The sequence below is a fragment of the Phoenix dactylifera genome, chromosome 16 (assembly GCF_009389715.1).
Source record: "Phoenix dactylifera cultivar Barhee BC4 chromosome 16, palm_55x_up_171113_PBpolish2nd_filt_p, whole genome shotgun sequence".
NCBI lineage: Eukaryota > Viridiplantae > Streptophyta > Magnoliopsida > Arecales > Arecaceae > Phoenix > Phoenix dactylifera.
Genome location: NC_052407.1, coordinates 1,813,434 through 1,838,905, shown reverse-complemented (window position 1 = coordinate 1,838,905; position 25,472 = coordinate 1,813,434). Strand labels below are relative to the sequence as shown.

The 25,472-nt window shown below is 47.0% G+C and overlaps 1 protein-coding gene and 1 long non-coding RNA gene across 6 annotated transcripts; one reads left to right on the top strand and one right to left on the bottom strand.

Annotated features, from left to right (window-relative positions):
* Positions 1–4,410: 4,410 nt before the first annotated feature.
* Positions 4,411–24,983, bottom strand: LOC103710160. Of its 5 annotated transcripts, none has more exons than XR_005515291.1 (4): positions 24,749–24,980; positions 24,557–24,667; positions 23,423–23,528; positions 4,411–4,716 (listed from the first exon to the last, which is right to left on the bottom strand). XR_005515291.1 is itself a non-coding variant. In XM_008795777.4 (4 exons), exons 1-4 carry the CDS (start codon positions 24,905–24,907, stop codon positions 4,666–4,668), a joined length of 390 nt encoding a protein of 129 aa, XP_008793999.1. In that variant the 5' UTR covers positions 24,908–24,973; the 3' UTR covers positions 4,411–4,665. The 5 variants fall into 5 exon arrangements, 4 of the variants coding, with proteins under 4 accessions (XP_008793999.1, XP_026661652.1, XP_038990469.1 ...); XM_008795777.4 differs by having other exon boundaries at positions 23,423–23,491; positions 24,749–24,973; XM_026805851.2 differs by lacking the exon at positions 4,411–4,716 and adding an exon at positions 5,028–5,048 and having other exon boundaries at positions 23,423–23,491; positions 24,749–24,975.
* LOC120113378 lies at positions 5,055–19,717 on the top strand. The gene is made up of 2 exons (XR_005515292.1): positions 5,055–6,874; positions 19,685–19,717. It is a non-coding gene; the product is annotated as an uncharacterized LOC120113378 (long non-coding RNA).
* Positions 24,984–25,472: the final 489 nt, after the last annotated feature.

Sequence of the window (25,472 nt, the reverse complement as noted above, 5' to 3'; positions counted from 1 at the left end):
CGATCGCCCGCGGGCGGGCGAGATCGGCCTCGCGAGCGAGATCGGCCCGAGATCACGATGCCGCTCGCGAACTTCCTCCTTCCTCCCTACGGCGCTGGCGGTGCTGCTGGTTATGTCGCAGATTTTTCAGAGGCCGAAGCCTTGGGGAGTGGAGTCTGCCAGTACTGCTTTCTCGAAGTTATCGGAAGACATCAATGCTTAGCTGCTTGATATAAGAGAAGGGAGGGATTTAAAGGAGGTGGGCAGCCCGGATGTCCGGGGTTTGAAGGAGAAGGCCGTTTTGATCACATGTAGAGGAGATGACAAGCCTAGGTTCTTGAAGAAGCTAACCTTCAAAAAAAAAAGTTTAGGGACCCTGGGAGTCCCACATTTTTCATTCTTGACAAGTAAGATGACAAACTTGCTTGCTGTTTGATTTCAAGTGATTCAGTTCCCATTTTACTATTCAAGAACGCTGTCGTGATTTTTATATAGGAGTTAGAAATGGTTGGATTGATACTTTTGCACCTTATTTGCTTTCAAGTTATTTGGAACACGACTGGTAGTACCCATCTGTGAAGAACTCAAAAATAAAGATTCGGTGGCACTCTCTGGCAAGTTATTCTCACCAGATGTTGACTTGGAAGCAAACACTTTCATAACTTCAGACGCAATAGAGCTTGGATTTGACTTGATTTCCTGTAGGTTTTCAAGCTGCATTCCATAAGGCCAAATGAAATTTCACTAATTTATACAAAAATGGACACAAGAAAATGATGATGGTGTCAAATAGTTTTTAAATAATTATTTCTATTTCAAAGTGTTTTATAGAGAGGATGCTCGTGATAAAGTTTCTTCCAAGGCCTAGAAATAAGATATTAACTAATAAATACAGCATTATGAAGGCTATCATATTAATTGATGTATCTAAATTTTTCCATCTACTAGAATTCTTTTCTGCATATATACCCTTGTAAATATAGAAAATTATATGAATATCCTTGTAAAGTTTCTATTTGCTTGTATACCCTTATAAATGTTTCTATTTGCATGCCTACCTATTAAGGATATTTTAGTCATTTTAATTTGAAACCATTAATTTTTTAACGGCGTTAGATGGCATGGGTACATATGCAAAAACAAGAATAAAAAGGGTAGAATAGCAAAACAAGTATTGGATGAGGGTATACATGCAAATATCAATTTTGGAAGGATATTCGTGCAAAATCCAATATTTAGAAGGGTATCCATGCAAAAAATCCTTTTTTATTTTCATTAAAAAAATGTTTGCCGCCGATCCCATCCGGGGGAGGGAGGGCGAGGAAAGTTGCTCCGTTCGTTAACAAAGAAAGTAACAAAAGAGGAGGAAATGGGTTTCTGCCTCCTCTAAAATGAGGGTGTCCCACTAGCTACCAACCCGATATCTCGTACACAACTCTACGATGAGATCCGAGATTCCATCAAGATTTTGTTTGACCAGGGAATAGCCGATCGAGGTTTAGAATAATATAACGACTTTCATAGCACGCAACTTTAACGGTTTAATCACCACCCTGTTGAAACAGTTTTTTGTATTTAGGCTGAATAGATATTGAATACTTATATAGAACTAAAAAATTCAAATAATACTTTTCGACTAGTTATTTTGGATGAGTATCTGAGTTGTATCAGAACCGACTCGGTTTATGATTTATGTGGACTATGAGACAGTGCAGCACAGATTTATTGGAGCTGACCACCGACCGATCATGATGTTTGTGATTAGATTTGCATGGATTTGCTCAATGTCAATATCTAAATAAATATCCCATATTGTTGGTTTTTATTATTAAAGTAAGACATGTAATGATGTCTATTTTTTTTCGTCTACAGTATTAGATAACCGTTTTAAAAGGCCGCCACTATAACGGCATCATGGAGATATTGGACATATTGTGACAAGAGCGTAAAAGGACCCATGCCTCCATCACCAAACAATGGACGAGAAACGCCATGGAATCCAGCACTTTCTTTTTGTGGTACCGCTGGCTGGACCAGTGCACCACTGCAACCTCTTCAACTTCAAGCGGAGACTCTGTGTGCTGGTGATTTAATAAACGACTAAAATGCCACATAGCTACCTCGATCAAGCTTCGCTGATGGCGCCCCGAGGTGGGGCAGATGCATGATATAATAAATGACTAAAATGCAGTTGACCGCAAGAGCCATAAGAAGAGTCACGCTCACACGTCGGATGGATGGAGACCACTTCACCAGTGGGCTTAAATGGTGGTATATGGACTAAGCTTAGAAGCATTATTGAGGACTTTGAATAGAGTTTGGTCGCAGAAGGATTCATCCAAGTGTGAGAAGAAAAGAGGTGTGCATGGGACCAACGTTCGTATGGTGGAAAAACAGAGACGCAGTCGTCAACCAAAGCGAGCTAGGATGGGAAAAGAGACGACTCCCAACGAGTACACGTGATATGATGGGCGTATTCCTAATTTTGTCCATAAAGCCAGCGAAGAGAACTTCCGTTCGAGAGGCTTTAGATCTTTCGTCCATTACTTTTTAGAATTCGACCTCATTTACGTGCTGTCGTTGCTTTCTCGTCTTTCAGTGGGGGAAAGAGGGGATGCTATACGAGATAGGACGTCTTTTTTGACTTGCGAAAAAGAAAAAAAAAAGTGAAGGGCGGATAGATCTTGGATCTATATGCAAATCTACGCATGCATCTTTTGGATAAGGTAACAAGAGATTAAGAGGCGCGGTTGCTAAGTTATTCTATTCATATATCAGTCGTTCCAGCGCACAATACAAATATGATAAAGAGATGTTTATGTATATGAATTTAAATTTAGGAATAAGATTATGCATGTGAATTTAGATTCAACAATAAGGTTGCATTAACAAGATATATAAGCATATGATCATGTACGAATATTCCTATATAAGTATTTATGTAATTTGTAGATATACTGATGAATAAATTTGACATCGGGGTGTGCGACACATGTACCATGTCTGTATTGAGATACTAAAAGGATGGTATAAAAAAAAAATGCTTACAATACAGGGTCAATGTTAAACTATATAAATGACTGCAATTGCAAGCACATTCTTTGGCCGTCTGACACTAATCATCTTTCATGCACTCGGCAAAATTTGCCAAAAGGCTCGAAATTAGGCTCTTCTGAAATGGTGAACTACCAAAATTTCATCGTACCAAATCCTATGCTAGTTCGTGGAAACAGCTATGAGACCTGGCATCCAGCAAGACGGTATTTCAATGAAAGTAGATTCCTTTCTGGAAGAAAAGCAAAAAGTTATGCAACGTTCTCATCACCTTCTCTTCACAGTAAGACAACAAATATGCACATGCCTCTTCATTGCAGTCATATAGATGTATCCATTGACAAGACACACACAAATCCTACGCTACTTTATGGAGACTAGGGGCGTAAATGGATTAAGTCGAATCGCATCATTAGAGACCTCGACAAAACCTGAATTCTTGTTCGAGTTCTAATATTGGACCTAAATCGAATTCAATAAAAGATTGGATCAAATTTATGGCTCAAATTTTTAATCCAATAAATCATTCAGTTCAGGTCGAATCCATATATAATCCAATTCCAACCCCAAAAATTCAAGTCCAGATCGAATCCGAGTCATATATATGGAGTCCTAAAGTTTAAAAAAAAAATAATAATAAATAAATAAATAATCCTAACTTCATCATAAGAGATTAGTATCTCCTTCGAAGCATGTTATGACATATTTAGTATGATTTCTTTTCCAATAAATCTTAAAAATAATCAAAAATAATTTCAAAAGTTGAGCATTATTTGCACATTATATGAATTATTATGTTTAAAAATATCTAATTAACTGAAACAGTGATAGAATGTTAAGTCAATCATAGTATCAATCTATAATCTAAAAGTCAAATTTCCTATCCAAAAAGATCACACAGCTATATAGTTTGCCACAACATCTCCTATGTCATGTGAATAAAATTAAAACAAGAAGCTAAGATTGGTGGGATGATGACTATCATTTATTTTAATTGATAATGGATGCCACTATTATATAGGACTAATCTCTAATTGGGACTTCAATAGACTGCAAATAGTAAATTGGCTCAACTCCCCCTCCAAATTGACTGTGGACTGTAAACAGTGTTGGGTCAACAGGTCAAGTAATAGGCCAGAAGCCTAAATTGAACCATATAACAATCGGATCAGATCAGGTTGGGTTAAATCAGAACTTAATAAACAAGATCCAATCTGAAATGTAGAACAAATCCAAATTTCAAACCTGATACAACCCCATGGGTCCATAAATCAAGTCTAAATTGAGTCTAAGCAGGTTGGTTTGGGTCAGGTCGGGTCATGGGTCAACCTGACCCATTTGCGTCCTTAACGGAAACAATTGGCATGAACATTGTCATCCATCGAAACACTATTTAATAAAAGCACAATAACTTGCTGCACAAAGTTGCCATCAGGTTTTCTGCACAGTAAGATGAGAAAAAATTAGCAGCTTAACATACATTTTCATTGCAAGCGTACAGATGTAGCCATTAATCAGCCGCATAGCAAGTACTATCAACTGATTCCTCTGCATCAACTCCAGTACCCAGTACTCCCAAAATGAGGCTAACCAGAACTAGAATTCGGATACCAGTACAAACAACATCTGGGCCTAGCGATCTTGAAATGATGCATTCATTAGGTTAACTGCTGAATCCATCATCTACAAAAGAAAAGAGCATGTAATCAACAGTAACGGTATTGGGCCAACATAGATAGGCAAATTAAGTACATTAAACACATTAATTAGCGTGTATGGTGGTGGAAATTCCTTGCACATTACATGGCCATAATGGATTCTTTACCAAAATTACGAAAATAAAAGAATAACAAGTAAGCTGGATTAAGTACAACTAAAAGATGTCATGCCCTTTTTTTCCTTTCGGAGAAAATATAAGATATTAGAGCTTAGATGTTTTAATACAAAAAATCCTCGGCAAATTTTGTACAGAAGCAACAATTTGTTTCTAAATTGAACAATTAAGTGCTTCAAACCTGAAAAAAAAAAACTTTGTACGGTTAAATTCTAGTAAGTATGATTCACCTAACTTTTCCTACATCTAGAACCAACATAATGCAGAAAGCGCACACAACAAAATTAAGATTGCATTATTACCAAAAAACACCATATTGGTCATCCATATACTATAAGCCACCAAAACTGGTCTGGGAAAAAAAAATCATAATATAAAGTAATAGAAGGTTTAAGCAAACAGATCAACTAATTGAAAAGCGAATGGTGGACACATAATGGCTGGCGTATTTCATGGCAAACAACGGATAACAGGTGCCAAATACTGGAGATGGGCTAGTAAAACATATTAATATTTTTCTTACTTCAGTATCAAAAAGCATAATTTACATCAATTTCCAAAAAATAATAAAAAATATAAAGGACAGCTGTAAAACATCATCCACCGAACAACATCGGTATAATGTAAAGGTCAACAATGTAATGACATAATATTACCATCCATCGAACTAATAACATCAGCCATAAGATGAAGATGTCCACAATCATGTAATATCAACCATAAAGTAGACATATCCATAATCACATAGCATCAATCAAAGAAGAAACATGTCCAATCAGAAACAGGTCCTGCTAGCTATAAAATAAAATGCACCTTGAGTCTATAGTGCACCACTAAAGCAGGTCTTCTCGCACTAAACCTGGTTCAATCTTGGTTCCTAGATGGGAAAACATCAGAGGTGTTTTGCCAAATTAGCACATGTGATTTCTACCCTTGCAGATTCAGGCCATCTTTTTTTCTGCAGACATAGCTAATTCTAGAATTTTCATTTGCTTTTGTTGAGCCATTTAATAAAAGAATATGCACATTCCCTACATGGAAAAAGAAAAAAGTTCATCTAAGTATTCAACTAAGGATTGTCATCCAGCCCTAAACTGCCCGATTCAAGGCATTTCGAACCATTCTAGGCCAGAACTAGGTAGGATGCACTATCAAGTCAAGAGAAGACCCGACCTGGCATGAATCGACCCGAACCGAGCAAAACCACCTGGTTCTGCTCAATTCAACGTGTTCGGATTGTTTCAGGCCAATCCCACCCTTAATAATTGAGAGAAGGCATTAAGAAGATCTCTTGTGCCTTCTTAGCCCTCCCACGACCAATTTTTCATTTTCCTACAAAAACAATAAAACAATGTATAAGGGACGATCAACACAAATTTCATCTAAAATCCAACTCTAAGCAAGTAAATCTCCTCCTTCGCTTCCCTCTCCCATCTTTTCCTTGAAGCCTTAAAAAAGAAACAAAAAAAAAGAAAATGAGGAAAAATTATTCCAAAATTTTGTATCTATCATGATTTCATGATATGTTATAGATCTTAAGAATAACTACATAGTATTACAAAAATCAAAATTTTTCGTTCATCGGATAACTTTTTACATTAAAAATATATTTTTTAATTAAATAATAATAATAAGTAAATAATGTTTAAAAAAACTCTGGAAATTAGTAGCATGCTTGCTATCTCAATTTGATAGCAATTAATTTAAATTTGGGCATAATCATGGCAATGGTAACCTAAGCACAAATTTAAATAAATTTGAAAAATAAGTGGTAATTAGTGCTTACCCATGGACTGAAAAATATATGTAACACCTCTAGTATGATGCTACACTAGAATTAAAAGTAATTTTTTAGATATTTCTCTAAAGCAGAAATTGAATCTTAGACATTTCTTCAAAATATGATTTCAGCCATTATCTTCCCAAGGAGAGCATACCTAGACTTCCAAAAACATGTTCCCAAAAAGAGAAGAAAAGAAGTGGATCGAATAGTGAAGATTTGGATGGGTTGTGTTGCTGGAAATTGGACCCGGGGGCTACCGCGAAGCCGGGGAAGGAGGAGCTTCGCCGCAGGGACGGTGGTCGGCGGCGCGCCGACTGGTGATGTCCTCCTGGAGGGGTGTAAGTCCTGCAAAAAGCCGGTGGCCGGGCTCCCCGGCGCCGGCCCTCCGATGCTTAAGTCAGAGGGGGCAGATATGTGGAGAGAGCAAGGAAGAGAGTATATGGAGAAGACAGCAGGAATATTTGGATAAGATGAAGAAGATGAAGAGGATGATATCCTCCATTGTGTCTGTGTTGTTTGCTTCTTTTCACCCGGTCCAGGAGGGTTCTGTCCGGGGGCCCCCTTTCCCTTCTCCCAGGTTTTCTTTTATAGAAGGGGATTACGTTATCTGGGAGGTGGCAGGGGAATTTGTCTCTTTTCGTCATAATTGGGCATGATTTGGCCCATTAATGGCGTAGTGGAGAACGGGACCGAATCAGACCAGAACCAGGGAGTTGTCATGGTCGATCGGACCTGTTGGAGTGGTTGAACCGCCGGCTGTGGTGGGCCTGGGGTCTGTGGATGGTAAGTGCATTTATTACCGAATGAACCGACGGTCAGGGAGAGCCATACGCTTTGATGGTTCAGCGATCCGGAGATCGTCTTGAGCCGTGTTCATTAAATGACTGAGTGCATTGGAGACTTGAGGGAGTCTCATGCATTAATGGCAGGTCGTGCCGAATACCTGCGGAGATCTTATGCCTTGATGGCTTGGAGATAGTGGCAGGTTGTAGTAGAGTCGCGTGTATAGCCGCCGGACCTTTCGAGAAAGCTTGGCGGGGAGGAGTATTAGTTAAGGCATCGGCTCCGCAAGGGTGCCGAGCCGAGTTGGTCGCCCAGAGGGGCGCCCTGTGGCGGGGTTGCTTCTAGTACTTCTGGTCGACGCCCTTTGGGCGAGCACCTTCTAGCCGAGCGCCTCTATTTGGCGCTTTGTCTCTGGTCGGCGCTTCCTAGTTCGAGCGCTTCTCTGGTCGGCGTCTTCTGGTCGGCTCTTTCTAGCCGAGCATCCCTACTTGGTTATTTTGGTTGGGCGCCTCTTGGCGCTCTCTCTGGTCGGCGTCCTTTAGTCGAGCGCCTTTCCGGTCGGCGTTCTCTAGCCGAGCGCCTCCGTGGCGGTATGACTTGGGGTTTTTCCCCCAACACTACCCCCCGACTTCCGAGTTCCAGTTGGCTAACAGTTGGAGCGTGGGAAGTAGCTTCAGTTGGGTCATTACGGATTCCGAAAATCATAATTTATTGCGTATTTTGAATTATCGAGCGCTTTGAGGTGCCTTTAATAGGCGGCGTCTCTTCTTTCCCGAAAAGTCTCATTATTGGGACACTTTTTGCGAAGCGTCCTCGCGTCGTGGGCTCATGATGGGGCCGCACGATCCGATGGGGCGCTTCGGCGTCCGAAGCGCTAGCCCTAATTAAATGCGTCGTTCTGTCTTTTGGACCGACACGCGTCGCCATCTAAACAGGATACAGCGTTTTTCTCGCTGATCCGGGCCGCTGGGGAGGTCTATTTAAACTCTCCCCTGGCCCTCTGTCCTCTTTCTATTGCCTTCTGCTTCTAGCTTTCTTCCTCTCAGCCTCTCTCAGTCCGAAGTTCCATTCTCCGGCATTTTCCCCAGGTCGTCCTTCTTTTTTGATTTCTTTTTCTTTTTTGCAATGGGTTCTCTTCCCAGTGAGGTCGAGTCCACCATGAGCATCCTGAAGGTCGAAATGACCGAAGAGTGGTTTTTCCCTCTTCAGGGGTTCCGTTTGGAGCCCGCCAGGCGAAAGGATCGGATAACCGATCCTCCGGTAGGCCGGATTGGAGTGCACCTGGAATCACTCTGGGCCGGCCTCCGATTTTCTCTTCACGGCTTCGTGAATGAGTTGCTGACGGTATGCCAGTTGGTTCCGGCGCAACTCACTCCGAATGCCTGGAGGACAGTGATGGGCTTCCTGTCACTGTGTTTACTGCAGGGGATTCCGACCTCTGTCAACGTTTTCCGGCAACTTTTTATCTTTAAGTCGAATCCGGGAGACGGGGAGTGGCTTTACATCGCCCTTCGGGCGGGTCGGCCGCTCTTTCATGGTGCCCCCTCGTCCATTCATGGCTGGAAGGAGAAATTCTTCTTCCTTGGTTCTGCACAGTCCTGGGGGTTTGACCCCCGGTGGGGACCGGCTCAGCTCAAGTCCATCAACAAACCCCCCAGACTTTCTCCACGTGAGCAGGGGATCCTCGACGCCATCCGCAGCCTCGGGGACGGCATCTTACTGAACGGCCTCATATGTGAGGACGCTTTAGTGAACGTGGGCTTGAGCTCGGCACGTCCCCACGGTAAGGGTAGTTACAGTGTCTCTTTTTATTTCCTTACTGTTCTAATGTTCTAATCCTGTTCGCCTTTGCAGATATCGCAAAAATGGTGACGAAAAGCGAAGTCCTCTACGCCCGCTTCCAGAAGAGGGCAGCCGAGCTCTCGGGCGAGCCCACCGAGCCGAGGAAGAAACAGAAGGTCTCGGCGACCCCAGCGCCCCCGGCGGCAGCGGTGGCCGAGGCGGGTCCTTCTCGCCCCGCTCACTCCGAGGCGGGCCCTTCTCAGCCCGCGCGCCCCGAAGCTGGTCGGAGGGAGGGCGCAGATTCCGGGGGCTCGGGCTCCAGAGGAGCCTCGGTGGCGCCCCCATGCCCAGCGCCTTTAGCGCAGATTCCTGGTCGGCAGGACGCTTCAGTTGCCGACCAGGGGAGGAGTTCCGCGGGTCCCGTGCTTGCACGCCCCGCTATAGTTGTGCGGCGGTCAAATCAGCCGCTCGTTCGACCCCAACCCCCTAGCTCCGAGCTGGAGAGCAGTCAGGGAGCCTTGGGGTCAGCTCCATCCAGGTCAGCTGATGCTGACCTTCCGGGCCCATCAGGCTCGGGGGAACGGGTGCCCCTCGCACCCACCTGGTCGGTATTCGAGGGTGATTCAGCCCTCGAAAACCCTCGAGTAGCGCGTGAGATATTCCGGGTCGCGCTGCTCCCAGCCGACCGGGCCGCGATGCAGTCCATGAGCTACAATGCTTTCATGGACATTACCCGCTGCAACGCCGTCCGGGTAAGTAAAATTCTCCACCTGTGTAATCTGTATAAGTTTTCTACTAGTGGCGCCTTATATTTTTCTTTTCGTCTCTTTTACAGCATTTGCACGAGACGGAGATGCTGATGCACCTAGTCCAAGAATACCGGGAGAAGGCCCGGAGGTGCCAGCGCGGTTATGACGAGGCCCAGGCGAGGTACCTAGCCGCCGAGGCGAAGTACCAAGCCGCCGAGGCCGAACGTCAGGTGCTCCAGGAAAAAGTTGGAGCATCCGAGGAGGGAGTTCGAGCTCTTACCGCAGAGCTCGACGAGGAGAAGGGCGCGCATGCACTGGCGAGGTCCGAGCTGCGCGCCGCAGAGGCTCGGTTGGCCCAAGCCGAGGAAGCGCTGGCCTCCCGTGAGCAGGAGGTGGGGAATGCCCGCGTTCGCCACTTAGAGCTCGAGCGGGAGCTAAAGGACCTCGAGCGGAAGGCCACCTATCATGAGGCTCGGGAGCTCGAGGCTCGGGAGCAAGCCCAGAGCGCGGTGGCGCTCTTTCGCAAGTCGGAGGAGTTCCGCGACCTCCTAGCAGAGGAGGGCGTGAATGGGCTGATCCAGGGCTTCCGGGATTTCCGCAACCAGCTGCGGCGGCTCCTCCCGGATTTTGATGTAAACCTGCTCCAACCGGGAGCAGGAGTCGAAAGGCCGGAGGCGGAGGCGGAGGCAGAAACTCCGGGGGCCGACCAGGGAGGTCTGGCCGAGGCGGCCGGAGCCGTCCCCGAAGTTGCCGAGGTCGCCTCCGAGACTATTCCTATCGCTGTCGAGGCCGAGGAGGTCCCGGCTATTGAGCCCGCCGCCCCCGACACTGCCGAAGCCGAAGCGGTCGAGCTCGAGCCTTAATGTAATTTTGTTGTTTTTAGGTCGGGACGGTCCCCACATTTGTAAGGGCCGAGCCCGAATCCTTGTAGCCTACGGGCCTTTTTAAAATGAATACATATTTTTGGAAACTATTCTGTTATAGTCCCAAGTTTTTCTGCTCGGATCTATTTTAGGCTCCAAGGACATGGGCTCTATGGCCTCTAATTTCGCCCGCCACAGGGTTTGGGTTTAGGTTCAGCTTGCCGAGCTTCATTGCTCAGTCTTTTGATCAGCGGCATAACAACGCTTATGCCAAAGGGATTTGGGCTCGGAGAGTCTTTCCGAGCTTAGTCCAGAATTCGACCGAGCCCTAAGGCGGTCTCTAGGACTTAAATTTTAGCGCAGTTAGTGAACTCTGGGTCCGAGCCTTGAGTTATCGGGGCGGACCAGATTCTTTTCCAACAAATGGGTTGAATACTCGTCAGCTTGTGACGGGGATTCACCATAGTATAATAGTTTGGTGTCGTGAGCATTCTTTCGCCGAGGCGATTGAAAATGCTCTTCTGCTCAGAGTCCGTTCTTTAAGGACGTCGGCAGAGATCCGAGGACAATAGATAATGTAGAAACGTTAATGTAAAAACATAAATGGGTACCTTGTACCGTGAGCGTCCCTGTGCCGAGGCGACAAAAGACGCTCCTCTGCTCGGGGTCCGTTCTTTGGGGACGTCGGCAGAGAAATCCAAAAGCAGATAAGATAATGTAAAAATATTAAATAAATGGGTACCTTGTACCGTGTGCGTCCTTGCGCCGAGGCGACTGGAGACGCTCCTCTGCTCGGGGTCCGTTCTTTGGGGACGTCGGCAGAGAAATCCAAAAGCAAATAAGATAATGTAAAAATATTAAATAAATGGGTACCTTGTACCGTGTGCGTCCTTGCGCTGAGGCGACTGGAGACGCTCCTCTGCTCGGGGTCCGTTCTTTGGGGACGTCGGCAGAGAAATCCAAAAGCAGATAAGATAATGTAAAAATATTAAATAAATGGGTACCTTGTACCGTGTGCGTCCTTGCGCCGAGGCGACTGGAGACGCTCCTCTGCTCGGGGTCCGTTCTTTGGGGACGTCGGCAGAAAAATCCAAAAGCAGATAAGATAATGTAAAAATATTAAATAAATGGGTACCTTGTACCGTGTGCGTCCTTGCGCCGAGGCGACTGGAGACGCTCCTCTGCTCGGAGTCCGTTCTTTGGAGACGTCGGCAGAGAAATCCAAAAGCAGATAAGATAATGTAAAAATATTAAATAAATGGGTACCTTGTACCGTGTGCGTCCTTGCGCCGAGGCGACTGGAGACGCTCCTCTGCTCGGGGTCCGTTCTTTGGGGACGTCGGCAGAGAAATCCAAAAGCAGATAAGATAATATAAAAATATTAAATAAATGGGTACCTTGTACCGTGTGCGTCCTTGCGCCGAGGCGACTGGAGACGCTCCTCTGCTCGGGGTCCGTTCTTTGGGGACGTCGGCAGAGAAATCCGGCGATGGAGAACGAGCCGAGCTCGTCGGCTGAAGCCGGCGGACAGCGAGCCGAGCTCGTCTTGGTCAATGAAGACCGCATCCCAACGCATCGGGGCATCCCGATAAACCGGGGCATCTCGACGTCTCGAGGCATCCCGGCCGAGGTCGGGGTAGGAGCGCGAGCCGAGCTCGTCCGGTCAGAGAGGACCGCTACTCAATAGCCGATGGAGCACGAGCCGAGCTCGTCCGGTCAGAGAGGACCGCTACTCGATAGCCGATGGAGCACGAGCCGAGCTCGTCCGGTCAGAGAGGACCGCTACTCGATAGCCGATGGAGCACGAGCCGAGCTCGTCCGGTCAGAGAGGACCGCTACTCGATAGTCGATGGAGCACGAGCCGAGCTCGTCCGGTCAGAGAGGACCGCTACTCAAATGCATCGGGGCATCCCGATAAACCGGGGCATCTCGACGTCTCGAGGCATCCCGGCCGAGGTCGGGGTAGGAGCGCGAGCCGAGCTCGTTGGTTGATGGAAAGCGCACCACGAACTCACGGACATCTTCATGGAGTCCACGCAGGTACTCCACCATCCCGAGGCATCGAGGCATCCCAACCGTGGTCAGGGAAGAAGAATAAACCTGATGCCATGAGATAATCAGGAGAATTGGTGAGCTCGGAATAAGTTCGCAAACCATCAGTTTATTGTGAAATGAAATTCATAGAATGAAATTCAATAGTTGAATAATGGGGAACCCCTTAGGGTTCTACTGGTGGTACACGCGGAGATTTTCAGAGCTCCAACTCCGCGGGATGGGAGTTCCGTCTAGGGACTCTAGCTTATAAGTCCCGGGTCGGCGGATGCGCGTGACTCGGTATGGTCCTTCCTAATTCGGGGCCAGCTTCCCTTGCTCAGTTGGTCGGGAGGCTTCAGCTCTTCTGAGGACAAGGTCCCCTGGTCTGAAAGATTTGACTTTGACCCTGGCGTTGTAGTACTGAGCTGTCTTTTGCTGGTACCTTGCCATACACACTCGGGCGGCCTCCCTTGTTTCCTCGATCAGGTCGAGGTTGCCTCTGAGCTGCGAAGAGTTGGAGCTGGCATCATGGTGCTCGACTCTTGGAGAGGGGAGCCCAATCTCTAGTGGAATGACGGCCTCCGTCCCATATGTTAGGTTGAAGGGGGTCTCGCCGGTGGGGACGCGGAACGTGGTCCGGTAAGCCCACAGGACATTGTACAGGTCTCCGACCCATTGTCCTTTAGATTTGTCGAGCCTGGCTTTGAGACCCTGCAAGATAGTACGATTTGTTACCTCGGTTTCTCCGTTTGTCTGAGGATGCGCGACCGAGGTGAAGCGGTGGTCAATGCCAAGCTCGGAGCAGAACTCTCTGAAATGGATGTTGTCGAACTGGCGACCGTTGTCAGAGATAAGGATGCGGGGAAGCCCGAATCTGCAAATGATGGACTTCCAGACAAAATCCCGCATCTTCTGCTCGGTGATCCGGGCGAGGGGCTCGGCTTCTACCCACTTTGTGAAGTAGTCGATGGAGACGACCAGGAACTTCCTTTGCCCGGTGGCCAGTGGAAATGGCCCTAGAATGTCAATTCCCCACTGGGCAAAGGGCCAAGAGGAGCTGATAGAGGTCAAAGGAGCCGAGGGCCGGCGCTGAACATTGGCGTTCCTTTGGCACCGGTCGCATCTTTGGACGAAATCCATAGCATCCTTCTGGAGTGTCGGCCAATAATATCCTTGGCACAGAATTTTATGGGCCAATGCTCGCCCTCCCAGATGGTTTCCACAAATCCCTTCGTGGACTTCGCGCAGGGCATAATTAGCTTCCGTTGGGCGAAGGCATCTGAGGAGGGGAGAGGTGAAGGATCTCCGATAGAGCTTTCCCTCGTGTAGTATGTACCGGGTGACGAGGCGCTTGATTCGGCGAGCCTCTCGTTCATCAGCGGGGAGGGTTTCGTCTTGCAGATAGCTGATGAGTTCATCCATCCAGCTTGGCTTGAACTCGGTGCAGAGGGTCTGCTCGGGCTCGTCTGTGCTGGGCTTTTGGAGATATTCCAGTACTGCCTCTTTGGGAAGCTCGCTCATGCGAGAGGACGCCAGCTTTGATAGCTGGTCGGCCCTGAGGTTCTCCGACCTGGCAACATGTTGAATATGAAAGGATTCCAAGGTCGAGACGAGATCCCGTACCTTCTGAAGATACTTCTGCATGGTCGGGTCTCTGGCTTCGAAGCCGCCCACAATTTGGTTGACGACGAGCTGAGAATCACTGAAGGCCTTCAAGTCCTTCACTCCTAGCTCTTTGGCTAGCTTAAGCCCGGCGACAAGTGCCTCATACTCCGCCATGTTGTTTGAAGCAGGAAATTCGAGGCGCAAGGTTTGCTCGGCGACCACCCCCTCCGGGCTGGTGAGGATAAGTCCCGCTCCGCTACCCCCCGAGTTTGAAGAGCCATCGACATGCAGAGTCTATGTCAAACTCGGGGTCTGCTCCACCGGTGGCTCAGGTTCAGGCTCGACCTCATCCGGTATGGTGCACTCGACTATAAAGTCTGCGAGTGCTTGTGCTTTGATCGCCGGTCTGGACCGGTACTCGATGTCGAATTCTCCGAGCTCAGTGGCCCATTTAGTGATCCGACCCGCACGATCTGATCTCTGCAGGATCTGCTTGACTGGCTGGTCAGTCAGCACAGCCACTGTATGAGCTTTGAAGTAGGGTCGGAGCCTCCGAGCCGAGATGACCAAAGCATAGGCGGTCTTCTCAAGCTTGGAGTATCGGGTCTCAGCGTCCCTTAAGACCCGACTGGTATAATATACTGGCTTCTAGAGTTTGCCCTGCTCTCGAACCAGGACCGAGCTTACTGCTACAGGGGAGACAGCTAGATACAAGTAGAGGAGCTCACCCTGTTGAGGCTTCATGAGCAGGGGAGGGGAAGCCAGTAGGTGCTTGAGCTCTTCAAAAGATTGCTGGCACTCGTCCGACCACAAAAAGTTCTTCGGCTTCTTGAGGGCTGCAAAGAATGGAAGGCAGCGCTCGGCCGAGCGGGAGATGAATCTCCCGAGGGCTGCCACTCGGCCCGTGAGCCGCTGTACCTCTTTGACCGTCCTGGGAGGCGTCATCTCTTAGAGGGCTCGGATCTTCTCTGGATTAGCCTCAATTCCTCGTTGTGTAATGATGAAGCCGAGGAATTTGCCGGAGGTGACCCCGAATGCACATTTAGCTGGATTGAGCTTCATCTGGTACTTTCGGAGTGTGGAGAATGCTTCATTGAGATCGGCTATGTGGTCTTGCGCCACCTTGCTTTTCACCAGCATGTCATCCACGTAGACCTCCATGTTTCGGCCTATTTGGTTTTTGAAGATTCGGCTGACCAGCCTTTGATAAGTTGCCCCGGCATTTTTCAAGCCGAATGGCATTACCTTGTAGCAGTAGGTTCTCCCGTCGGTGATGAAGGCTGTCTTTTCCTCATCTTCCGGCGCCATGCAGATCTGGTTGTATCCGGAAAAGGCGTCCATGAATGCCAGCAGCTCGTGACCCGAGGTGGAGTCCACGAGCTGGTCGATGCTGGGGAGTGGAAAGCTGTCCTTCGGGCAGGCTTTATTCAGGTCGGTATAGTCCACGCACATACGCCACTTCCCACTGGCTTTCTTGACGAGGACCACATTGGCGAGCCATTCCGGGTAGGATATCTCCCGGATGAAGCCGGCTTCAAGGAGCTTGCCGACCTCCTCGGCTGCTGCTCGTTGTCGTTCAGGGGCGGCGCCTCGCTTCTTTTGTCGCACGGGCTTGCAGGTTGGCTTCACCTGAAGCCGGTGGACCATGACCTCCGGATCTAACCCCGGCATGTCTGCAGGCGACCATGCGAAGACATCCATATTGTCCCGTAGGAAGTTGACGAGGCGACTCCTCTCATGTTCGCCAAGGCCAGAGCCGACCTGCACGGTTAGCTCGGAAAAGTTCTCTCGTAGGGGAACTTGAATTAACAACTCACCAGGCTCTACCCGCTCTTTCTGGGGGTTGACCCGTGCCTCCATAATTTCAGTCGAGGGCTGGTCAGTCGTTGGGGCAGGCACCTCGGCTGGTCGTCTTGCCTCGTGGGTCGCTAGGTAGCATCGTCTTGCCACCATTTGGTCCCCTCGAACTTCACCGACTCCCTGGCTGGTAGGGAATCGCATCAGCAGGTGGTGAGTTGAGACCACTGCTCGGAGGGCGTTGAGTCCTGGTCTTCCGAGGATGGCATTGTAAACCGAGGGCAGGCGTATTACAAGGAAGCTCATACCCACGGTACTTTCACGAGGGGCGAGCCCGGCTGTGACCAGAAGGTCGATCTCGCCCTCTACTGGGACTGAATCCCCAGTAAATCCAACTAACGGAGCATTCATCCTCCGTAGCTGTTCTTTTGTCATCCTCATTTTACAATAAGCACCAAAATACAAAACATTCGCCGAGCTTCCATTATCGACCAAGATGCGTTTTACATCAAATTTGTTTATGACCATGGAGATGACCACAGCATCATCATGGGGAGTTTCGACTCCCTCTAGATCATCTTCTGAGAAGGAGATGGCTTCAGAGGTGCGCGGGCGCTTCGAGGAGGCTTCTTCCCCTGAGGCTTCTCCAGCCGAGGTCCCACCTCGGATAGTGTTGATGACGCCGGCGATGGGCCTGTTGGCATTTGAACCTTCAGGCTGTGCTGCTCCTTCGGCTGGCTTCTTTCCTTCACGCCAGCCTTGCACAAACCGATCGAGCACCCCTCGGCGGATGAGTGCTTCGATCTCATTTCGGAGCTGGTAACACTCCTCGGTATCATGGCCGTGATCCCGGTGGAAACGGCAATACTTCCGGAGATCACGCCGGATTCTGGTGTCTGGCTTCGGAGGTGGGAGCCGGATGCAATCCCGACTCTCAATCTCCATGAGGATTTCAGCCCGAGGAGCATTGAGGGGAGTGTATCTTTCATACCTCCCTTCGGGTGCACGGGCCTGCAGTGGGAACCTCGGGCGGAGTGGTGACCTCTGCTGTGGCGGTCCCCTTAGCCGGGGTGGACTCTTCGGGCGGGACGGATTCTTAGCTCGTCGCGGAGACGGGCTTCTGGGCTGGCCGCGCTCCTCGCGGCGTCTTTTCTTGGGGTTCTGCTCGGTCCCGCCCCGCCTAACTGCCACGGCCTCTTCTGCCTTGGCGTACTTCCGCGCCCGAGCGAACATTTCGGTGAGGTCCGCAGGAAAATTCTTCTCAATCGAGAAGAAGAATCTGTAGGATCGGGCTCCAGTTTTCAACGCCGACATGGCGATTGACTGGTCAAGCTCCCGGACCTCCCATGTTGCAGCGGTGAACCGGTCCAGGTACTCCTTGAAGGATTCTCCCTCCTTTTGTTTAATGTCGAGGAGGGAGTCGGATGTCCGCCGCTGGGGCTGGCTGGCGGCAAAGTTGCCAGCAAATTGTCTGCCAAGCTGCTCAAAGGAAGAGACAGTACTCGGCTTCAGCCCGGTAAACCAAAGCCGGGCTGGTCCTCGGAGTGTCGCCGGGAAAGCTTTGCACATCATGGCCTCCGAGGCTCCTTGTAGGGCCATTAAGACCCGGTAACTCTCCAGGTGGTCAAGGGGATCAGCCTTGCCGTTGTAGGGCTCCACCTGGGGCATCTTGAACCGTAGCGAAACCGGTTCATCTTCAATCTCCGGGGAGAAGGGCGACTTCGTAGTAAACTCAAAGTCGCCATCGCGCCCCGATTTCCTGCCATGGAGTGCCTGGATTTGGCGCTCCAGCTTCTCGACCTTCCTGTCGAGTTCATCGTTCTGGAGGATTGCTGCAGCGGTTCGCTCGGGTGCAGGTTGCCCTGGAACCGACTCAGCTTCTGAAGGTTGTGGCCAGCCTCCATGGCCTCTGACGGGGTGCTCTCTCCAGAGGGAGGCCTGGACTTGAGAGTCCTGACCTCGAAGGGGAAGTCCGCTTGCAGGAGGCTCCGGTTGGACTGGAGCCGGAGGAGGCGGTGCCGTTGGGATGCCCCTGGGTTGCAGGCTTTGGACAGCGGTGGCCAAGGCCTGCACCTGTTGCACCAGGGCATCGAATTGCTCCGGCCGAACTTGATGAACTGACTCAGCCGGAGGTGGTGAGTTCCGGACGGAATGCTCAGGACTGGGTGGAGGACGTCGAGAGGCGTTGGAAGCCCCTTTGCTTCTTAGCTTCATGGCAGCGAACTCGGGCCCTTCCTCTAGCGCCAACTGTTGCTGGAAATTGGACCCGGGGGATACCGCGAAGCTGGGGAAGGAGGAGCTTCGCCGCAGGGACGGTGGTCGGCGGCGCGCCGACTGGTGACGTCCTCTTGGAGGGGTGTAAGTCCTGCAAAAAGCCGGTGGCCGGGCTCCCCGGCGCCGGCCCTCCGATGCTTAAGTCAGAGGGGGCAGATATGTGGAGAGAGCAAGGAAGAGAGTATATGGAGAAGACAGCAGGAATATTTGGATAAGATGAAGAAGATGAAGAGGATGATATCCTCCATTGTGTCTGTGCTGTTTGCTTCTTTTCACCTGGTCCAGGAGGGTTCTGTCCGGGGGCCCCCCTTCCCTTCTCCCAGGTTTCCTTTTATAGAAGGAGATTACGTTATCTGGGAGGTGGCAGGGGAATTTGTCTCTTTTCGTCATAATTGGGCATGATTTGGCCCATTAATGGCGTAGTGGAGAACGGGACCGAATCAGACCGGAACCAGGGAGTTGTCATGGTCGATCGGACCTGTTGGAGTGGTTGAACCGCCGGCTGTGGTGGGCCTGGGGTCTGTGGATGGTAAGTGCATTTATTACCGAATGAACCGACGGTCAGGGAGAGCCATACGCTTTGATGGTTCAGCGATCCGGAGATCGTCTTGAGCCGTGTTCATTAAATGACTGAGTGCATTGGAGACTTGAGGGAGTCTCATGCATTAATGGCAGGTCGTGCCGAATACCTGCGGAGATCTTATGCCTTGATGGCTTGGAGATAGTGGCAGGTTGTAGTAGAGTCGCGTGTATAGCCGCCGGACCTTTCGAGAAAGCTTGGCGGGGAGGAGTATTAGTTAAGGCATCGGCTCGGCACCCTTGCCGAGCCGAGCTGGTCGCCCAGAGGGGCGCCCTGTGGCGGGGTTGCTTCTAGTACTTCTGGTCGACGCCCTTTGGGCGAGCACCTTCTAGCCGAGCGCCTCTATTTGGCGCTTTGTCTCTGGTCGGCGCTTCCTAGTTCGAGCGCTTCTCTGGTCGGCGTCTTCTGGTCGGCTCTTTCTAGCCGAGCATCCCTACTTGGTTATTTTGGTTGGGCGCCTCTTGGCACTCTCTCTGGTCGGCGTCCTTTAGTCGAGCGCCTTTCCGGTCGGCGTTCTCTAGCCGAGCGCCTCCGTGGCGGTATGACTTGGGGTTTTTCCCCCAACAGGTTGAATGTGATGAGTTGTACAGTAAAGGAAAAGCAGCAACTCATGAGAATTAAATGGCATGGCAACAGGCTTTGACACCTAGGAAGAATTGGAAAGGAAGGCTATTGTTTTGAATATCTAATGCAGCAGGATATTGCTATGAGAGAAAGGTAGGTTATTATTGTGAAAACTTGAAGAAACACAGAAAAAATGCGGCCCCTCTACTTTAGCCAATGGTGTCATTCACTTAGTAATGCGAGGTACATATCAACCAGGCGAAACCTGAAATCTTATTCTCATGTTCAAATGGGAAAATATTTAGACTATGGTTGCATGGAGGGGCCAATTTGGTTGAATATGCATAAATATCTGAAGTGAACTTCAGGGGAAGCAAGTTTCAAAGTACAGCATGAGAAGAATTATCTCACAGAAGTGATAGAAATGCATTAGTCCGCAACAAGCCACCAACAATGGCTAAATAAGTCAAAAAGGTCCGAATAGGACCACTTTTCAAAATCAATTTTTGAGGGGTGATTTGAATTTCCTTTTCTCCCTATTAACTGAAGCCAATTCTTGAAAGTAGGAAGCAAATATATAAGAGTTACGAGTCACTTGACTTACATCTGTCCAAACTCTCGGGATTGGACCACCAACATCACTTGCATGACTCGAGAGTACTTTCATGCAACCAAACAAATTCCAATGTAAGCAATGAAGCACCAGTACTTCACTAGAAGCAGAATTTTTTAAGAAATATTCACAAAATTACAATTCTACTTAGATCATATCTGCTTAACTTAGCACTGTTAAGAAATTTAGATTGGACCATTGAAGGGCATAGGAGCATAGGCAGATACAAGTTTTCAGCACCGGTGAAGCAGCTAAAGCAGAAGATTCCACAACTAAATCTAATGGCAAGATAAGCCAAAAGTGACACCAAGATAGAAGCATCTAGCAGTTACATTTTCCATTGCTATAGGAACCTGAATTCAGCATTTTCCTCATGGCATCTCAAGTGGTTACTTTCTTTGCACTTTGCACCATATCAGCTGAGAGAATGAGAAAGAAAAAGATGATTGCTTGATTTCAGCTAAATCAAAAGGTGTTCCATGCTAAGACAGAACAATCCTTGAAATTCCTAATGTCAATAAAAGAATGATGTAGAATAAAGCAAAGGATATCAGAAAGCCACTCGGTCCTTATTGATAAACTATCTTACTGAATATTGGGAGGCAAAACCATTCAGCTGCCCAAAAAGATTGTAATCTACAAGAACAGAAACATTCTTTAGCAAGAAATTGTTCATCAGCAAACAATGGAACCAAGGGTAATATTCATGGCATTGCAACAGTTTTGGCACTGGTTCAAGATAGGTATAAAAAATGAAGCTAGGATGTTATTCAGGTAGCGGCGCAGTTCAAACATCAAAAAAGTCTAAACAAAAGGATCACTCCACTAGAAGTTGAAGAGAAAAAGGAACTTACGAACATTGGTAAGCAGGATTCTACGACCTGTCCCAAACTGGGTGGTTCGGGCTACACCAAACCTAACTGACCAAGAACCAAAATGGTTTGGCCTTCAAAATCCCTTAGGAACCCCGACCTCTTCATGTATTCATTCTCACTTTCTCTCCTTCCACCATGAATCGAAGCTTCAAAGCCCTACCACGCTGTTGCTAGAGGCTCCACCGGTACGCCGACGCCATCGCCAACGGTCGACACCCTGTACACCTCTCTCTCTCTCTCTCTCTCTCTCTCTCTCTCTCTCTCTCTCTCTCTTCCTCCCTCCCTCTCCGCCCTCTCCCTCTCCCTCTCTGCCCTTTGTCTTCTCTCCATACCGCTAGTTCACCTCCTTCTAGGCTTAGGGTTAGGGTTTTCTCCCTCTCTCCCCTCTCTTTCTCCTGATCCTTCATCTCCGTTACACCTCGACTCAGTACAACATATAGTGGTATCATGCCAAATTGGTAGCCAACCGATACGACCCTCAGTACCGGTTTGGCAAACTTTGTTGATAAGAGACCATAGATTTAGTAATCCATGAGACAGGAAGGAGTTGTAGATTTTAATGCAAATGTAATAGATTTAGTACAAATGATATATGTTTTTAAGATGAACAATATATGTAAATGCAAGTTGGAAAACACACAATATGCCATTTCCACGAAGTTAGATTTCAAGATAGAGAGAAAGGAGCATTTTAGATAGCATGGTTAATTAATTTAGCCGGATTAGTTTGAGGTACTGGCATTAGACATGTATTAACATACATATGACTACTATATGTCAAAAACTATAAATACTTCTATGTGAGGAATCTTGATAGAGAGAGAGAGAGAGAGAGAGACTTGAACTTGTCCTAACAAAATGCCAAAGAATCCAAAAAAATTTGCATGCTTTTGTTACTTCTACCACAGTGGACTTGAATATCTAACGAGTACATAAGAAAATCTAGGAACATATTTATAAGACATTGATGACATTTAGATAGAATTACCGTGGATTCATATCCTAACAGATCAATTATGTTTATAATACATACCTCATTTTGTGTTAATTACGCCCTTTCCCAGCATAGTTAACTATAGATGTTTTCATGGATTTAGACATGACCTGACTCTTAATTCATGGAGAATTACATAGCACTTGCTGCCAAGGAACACCATACCATATCGAACTAAACAGTACGGGGCGTATCGTACCATACTGATCCAGTACCAAGATGCAGTACAGGGATGTACCGACACTCGGTACGCTAAATCGGCTCCAGTATCGGGCGCACTGACACAGTAACAAGGTGGCACCAATACAAGGCCCAGTACCGAGACGGCATACCTTGCTTGCAACACTTTTACCACCCCAAAGATTGATAATATACATGCATACATATATGCATGCATGCATAATATTCATACATATGTATATATGCGAACATCCTGCCCGGTATATAGTTGGTTGGTCAGACCTTAACTTAAAATTTGGGTTATTTGACACTGCATGCTAGTAGGCAACAACTCTTCCAGCATCCAACAAGCAAATATAGGGAATACACAAATCATAGAAGATAAGTGTAGTCCAATTCTCCATTAGCTTAACAGTTAAATATAAAGGGCATTCGCATGTCAACTGCCCAATCGAATTAGGCAGACATTGGCTCCCTACCAATATCAGTCACAATGCTTAAGTCAATATTCATGTTATCATATATGTATATAAGAAGCACATACTTGAAATGAGTATATCAAAGTAATCAACATTTGAAAGCTCATAGTATTGGCAGACAAAAGTTTTACCACCTGACCATTTGGCAGAATGTTTTTAAGTTCATATAGAAGATTGTCAGAAGTATAAAACATCTTCTACCTCAAGAATTAGTTTTGTCTAGCAGACTTATTGTATTCAAGTATGAAGTGAAGATGCATTTTTTCCCATTCACAACCTTAAATACTTCCCGTCCATGTCACCTAATCACACTCCTCTTTACTAGTATGATTAGTAAATCTTTTGTACTAGTATGAATAGTAACAATGCTTTTTATGGTGGAAAATATTGACTTGTCAACAGAAATGGACAAAGTTGAGAGGTAACTAATTCAACAAAGAGCTCTGCAATCATTTAGCTACTAAATGTTTTGTTCTTTTCCAATCTTATTCCTTACACTGTAGATATTATTTGACCAAGATATGCACTGAAAAAGATATGCATGAAACATTTATTATCATATAATATTGCAAGAAAAATATAGTTGAACTGCATAGTTACCTTTCCAATGTTCTGCAGTTCTCGTCCAACAGGTTCCATAAATTTGAAGTTAATTTCAATAGGCCAGACCTGCATACAGTTGAACACGTAATGGTACTGCCCAGAACTGCACTAAGAATGCTCAAGAATAAGGAAAAATTTTTCAGAAGCATCAAGAAAGGGGGAAGTTCTAAGTAATGATACCAGACCCATAAGGCATATAAACTATTTGCCAAACAATTAGAACTATACATTATACAAGAACAACCTTGACAGGCCCTACAGACAAAATAAGTCTGTGGCAGCTGTTCTATGTTCTGTTCTCAAATCTGGAAATTGTGCTCTTTATTATGTGAAACATTATACAAGAATGTTATCAAAAAGGAAATTTACAATATGAACAAATCAAGACATAAATAATGAAAAACTCTCATAAATCAATACACAGAGCTAAAATAAAAAAATGTTGGACAAAGAAAGAAAAATGACAACACAAAGTACTAATGGCATATAAAAAAGCTTGCTCTTGGAAGTTGCATGCAGTCGAATCACTAAAAACACCAATACAAAGCAAAATACAGAAGAAATTCAAAACCTTTTCAATCATTAAAAACATGGTTGTTCTACGAGCAACTAAAAAGGGGTCCAAGAACCCTCCAAAAAGAGTAAGAGGCCAATGGCTTGTCATCCTGCATTCATGTCCAACAGCATTGATCTACCAGGTCCATGGACAGAAAATCCTAAAGTTACAGCACTGGAGTTGTGATTTTAGTAGCACACGGAAGATTTTCTTTTCCTGCGATGGAAAAGAATAAGAGAAAACCATTAAAACAATTCAATTCCTTAAAAATTGTTCTGCAGATCACCCAATACCAATAATTCCACCACCAACTGTAGCACTTGAGTTACAAGTTTACGAGCCTATAGAAGGTTTTGTTTTTCTGGGATGGAACTAAGAAGCAAAATCCCTTCAAGCAATTCAATTCCTTCAAAACTGCTTCAAGAATCACAAGACTAACAATAACCCCAACTCCTTGGTGACCAAATGATAAAATTCAGTGACCGATCATATTCTTTTTAATGAACACATTTTTCACAATCCACTCGCACATCTATCTTCAAAAGACGGAAACTTTAGGATTTGTAGAGTTAAACCTTCAATCCGAGCAACTTCACAGGAGTAGCCAGCCCGGGAACGATGCAGTCGGGCCCCGCCGCCTCCAGCTTCGCCTCCATCGCGACCCCTTCGCCAATTGGATCGGGGCGCTAAGAACAAGAACAAGAACACCAAATCAGATAGAATCGAAGAGAGAAACCAAGAAACGGAGAAGGGAACGTCCGGATTACCTTCATGACGGCGAGGGCGTAGGAGGTGTTAGGGTTCTGCGGGAGGCGGAGGACGGGGTTCTGGTGGATTCTGGGGACGGGCTTCAAGCCGGCAGGGGAGGCCCTCCACGGGACGTCGTCGGCAAGCAGCGCTCCCTTGGAGGCGGCGACCGACGCCATGGGAGTTTGTCTTCGAACTTCGACGGATTAGAGGCTAGAAGCCGGGCTGGGCTTAAATACTTTCCTGAGGATGGACACGGGTTATGTGGTGTACGACATGCGAGGGAAAGGATAATTGCGGAGGGTGTCCCGAAGGGATCGTGGTTGTATCTTTGAATCCTTCCTACACATAAATCCATCGTTGGATCATCCATCGGCCACTTTTGAGATCTGTAAAAATAAACAAGCGATATGATTAGAATATTTTGAGATCTATGCAGTAGGTGATTCAACACTGATCTTTCATGCAAAAGATTAAAATAGAAAATTTGCTTGGTTGGAGGATTAGGATGAGAGAGGTTGAGATTGGGGGTGTTTGGTTGGTTGATGCAGGTGAAGATCATCCATTGAATTTTTTTCTTTTTCATATATATTCCTTTTCGTTCTAAATTTTTTATATTAGTTTATAGGCTTTTGATTGAGCATCTCTATCAAAAGGTTGATTTGCTAGCTTAAAGTTAGGTGGGAAGTCCATTTGTTGGGCACATAAATTTATTACAAAGGTATAGCTAAGAGCAATCATCTT

Coding starts and splice junctions, on each gene's coding strand:
- LOC103710160 (XM_039134541.1), bottom strand. CDS start 24,907: ATGGCGTCGGTCGCCGCCTCCAAGGGAGCGCTGCTTGCCGACGACGTC. Junction 24,668..24,748: donor ACGCCCTCGCCGTCATGAAG/GTAATCCGGACG, acceptor TCTTGTTCTTAG/CGCCCCGATCCAATTGGCGA. Junction 20,342..23,422: donor AACTGCAGAACATTGGAAAG/GTAACTATGCAG, acceptor GTTGCATGAAAG/TACTCTCGAGTCATGCAAGT.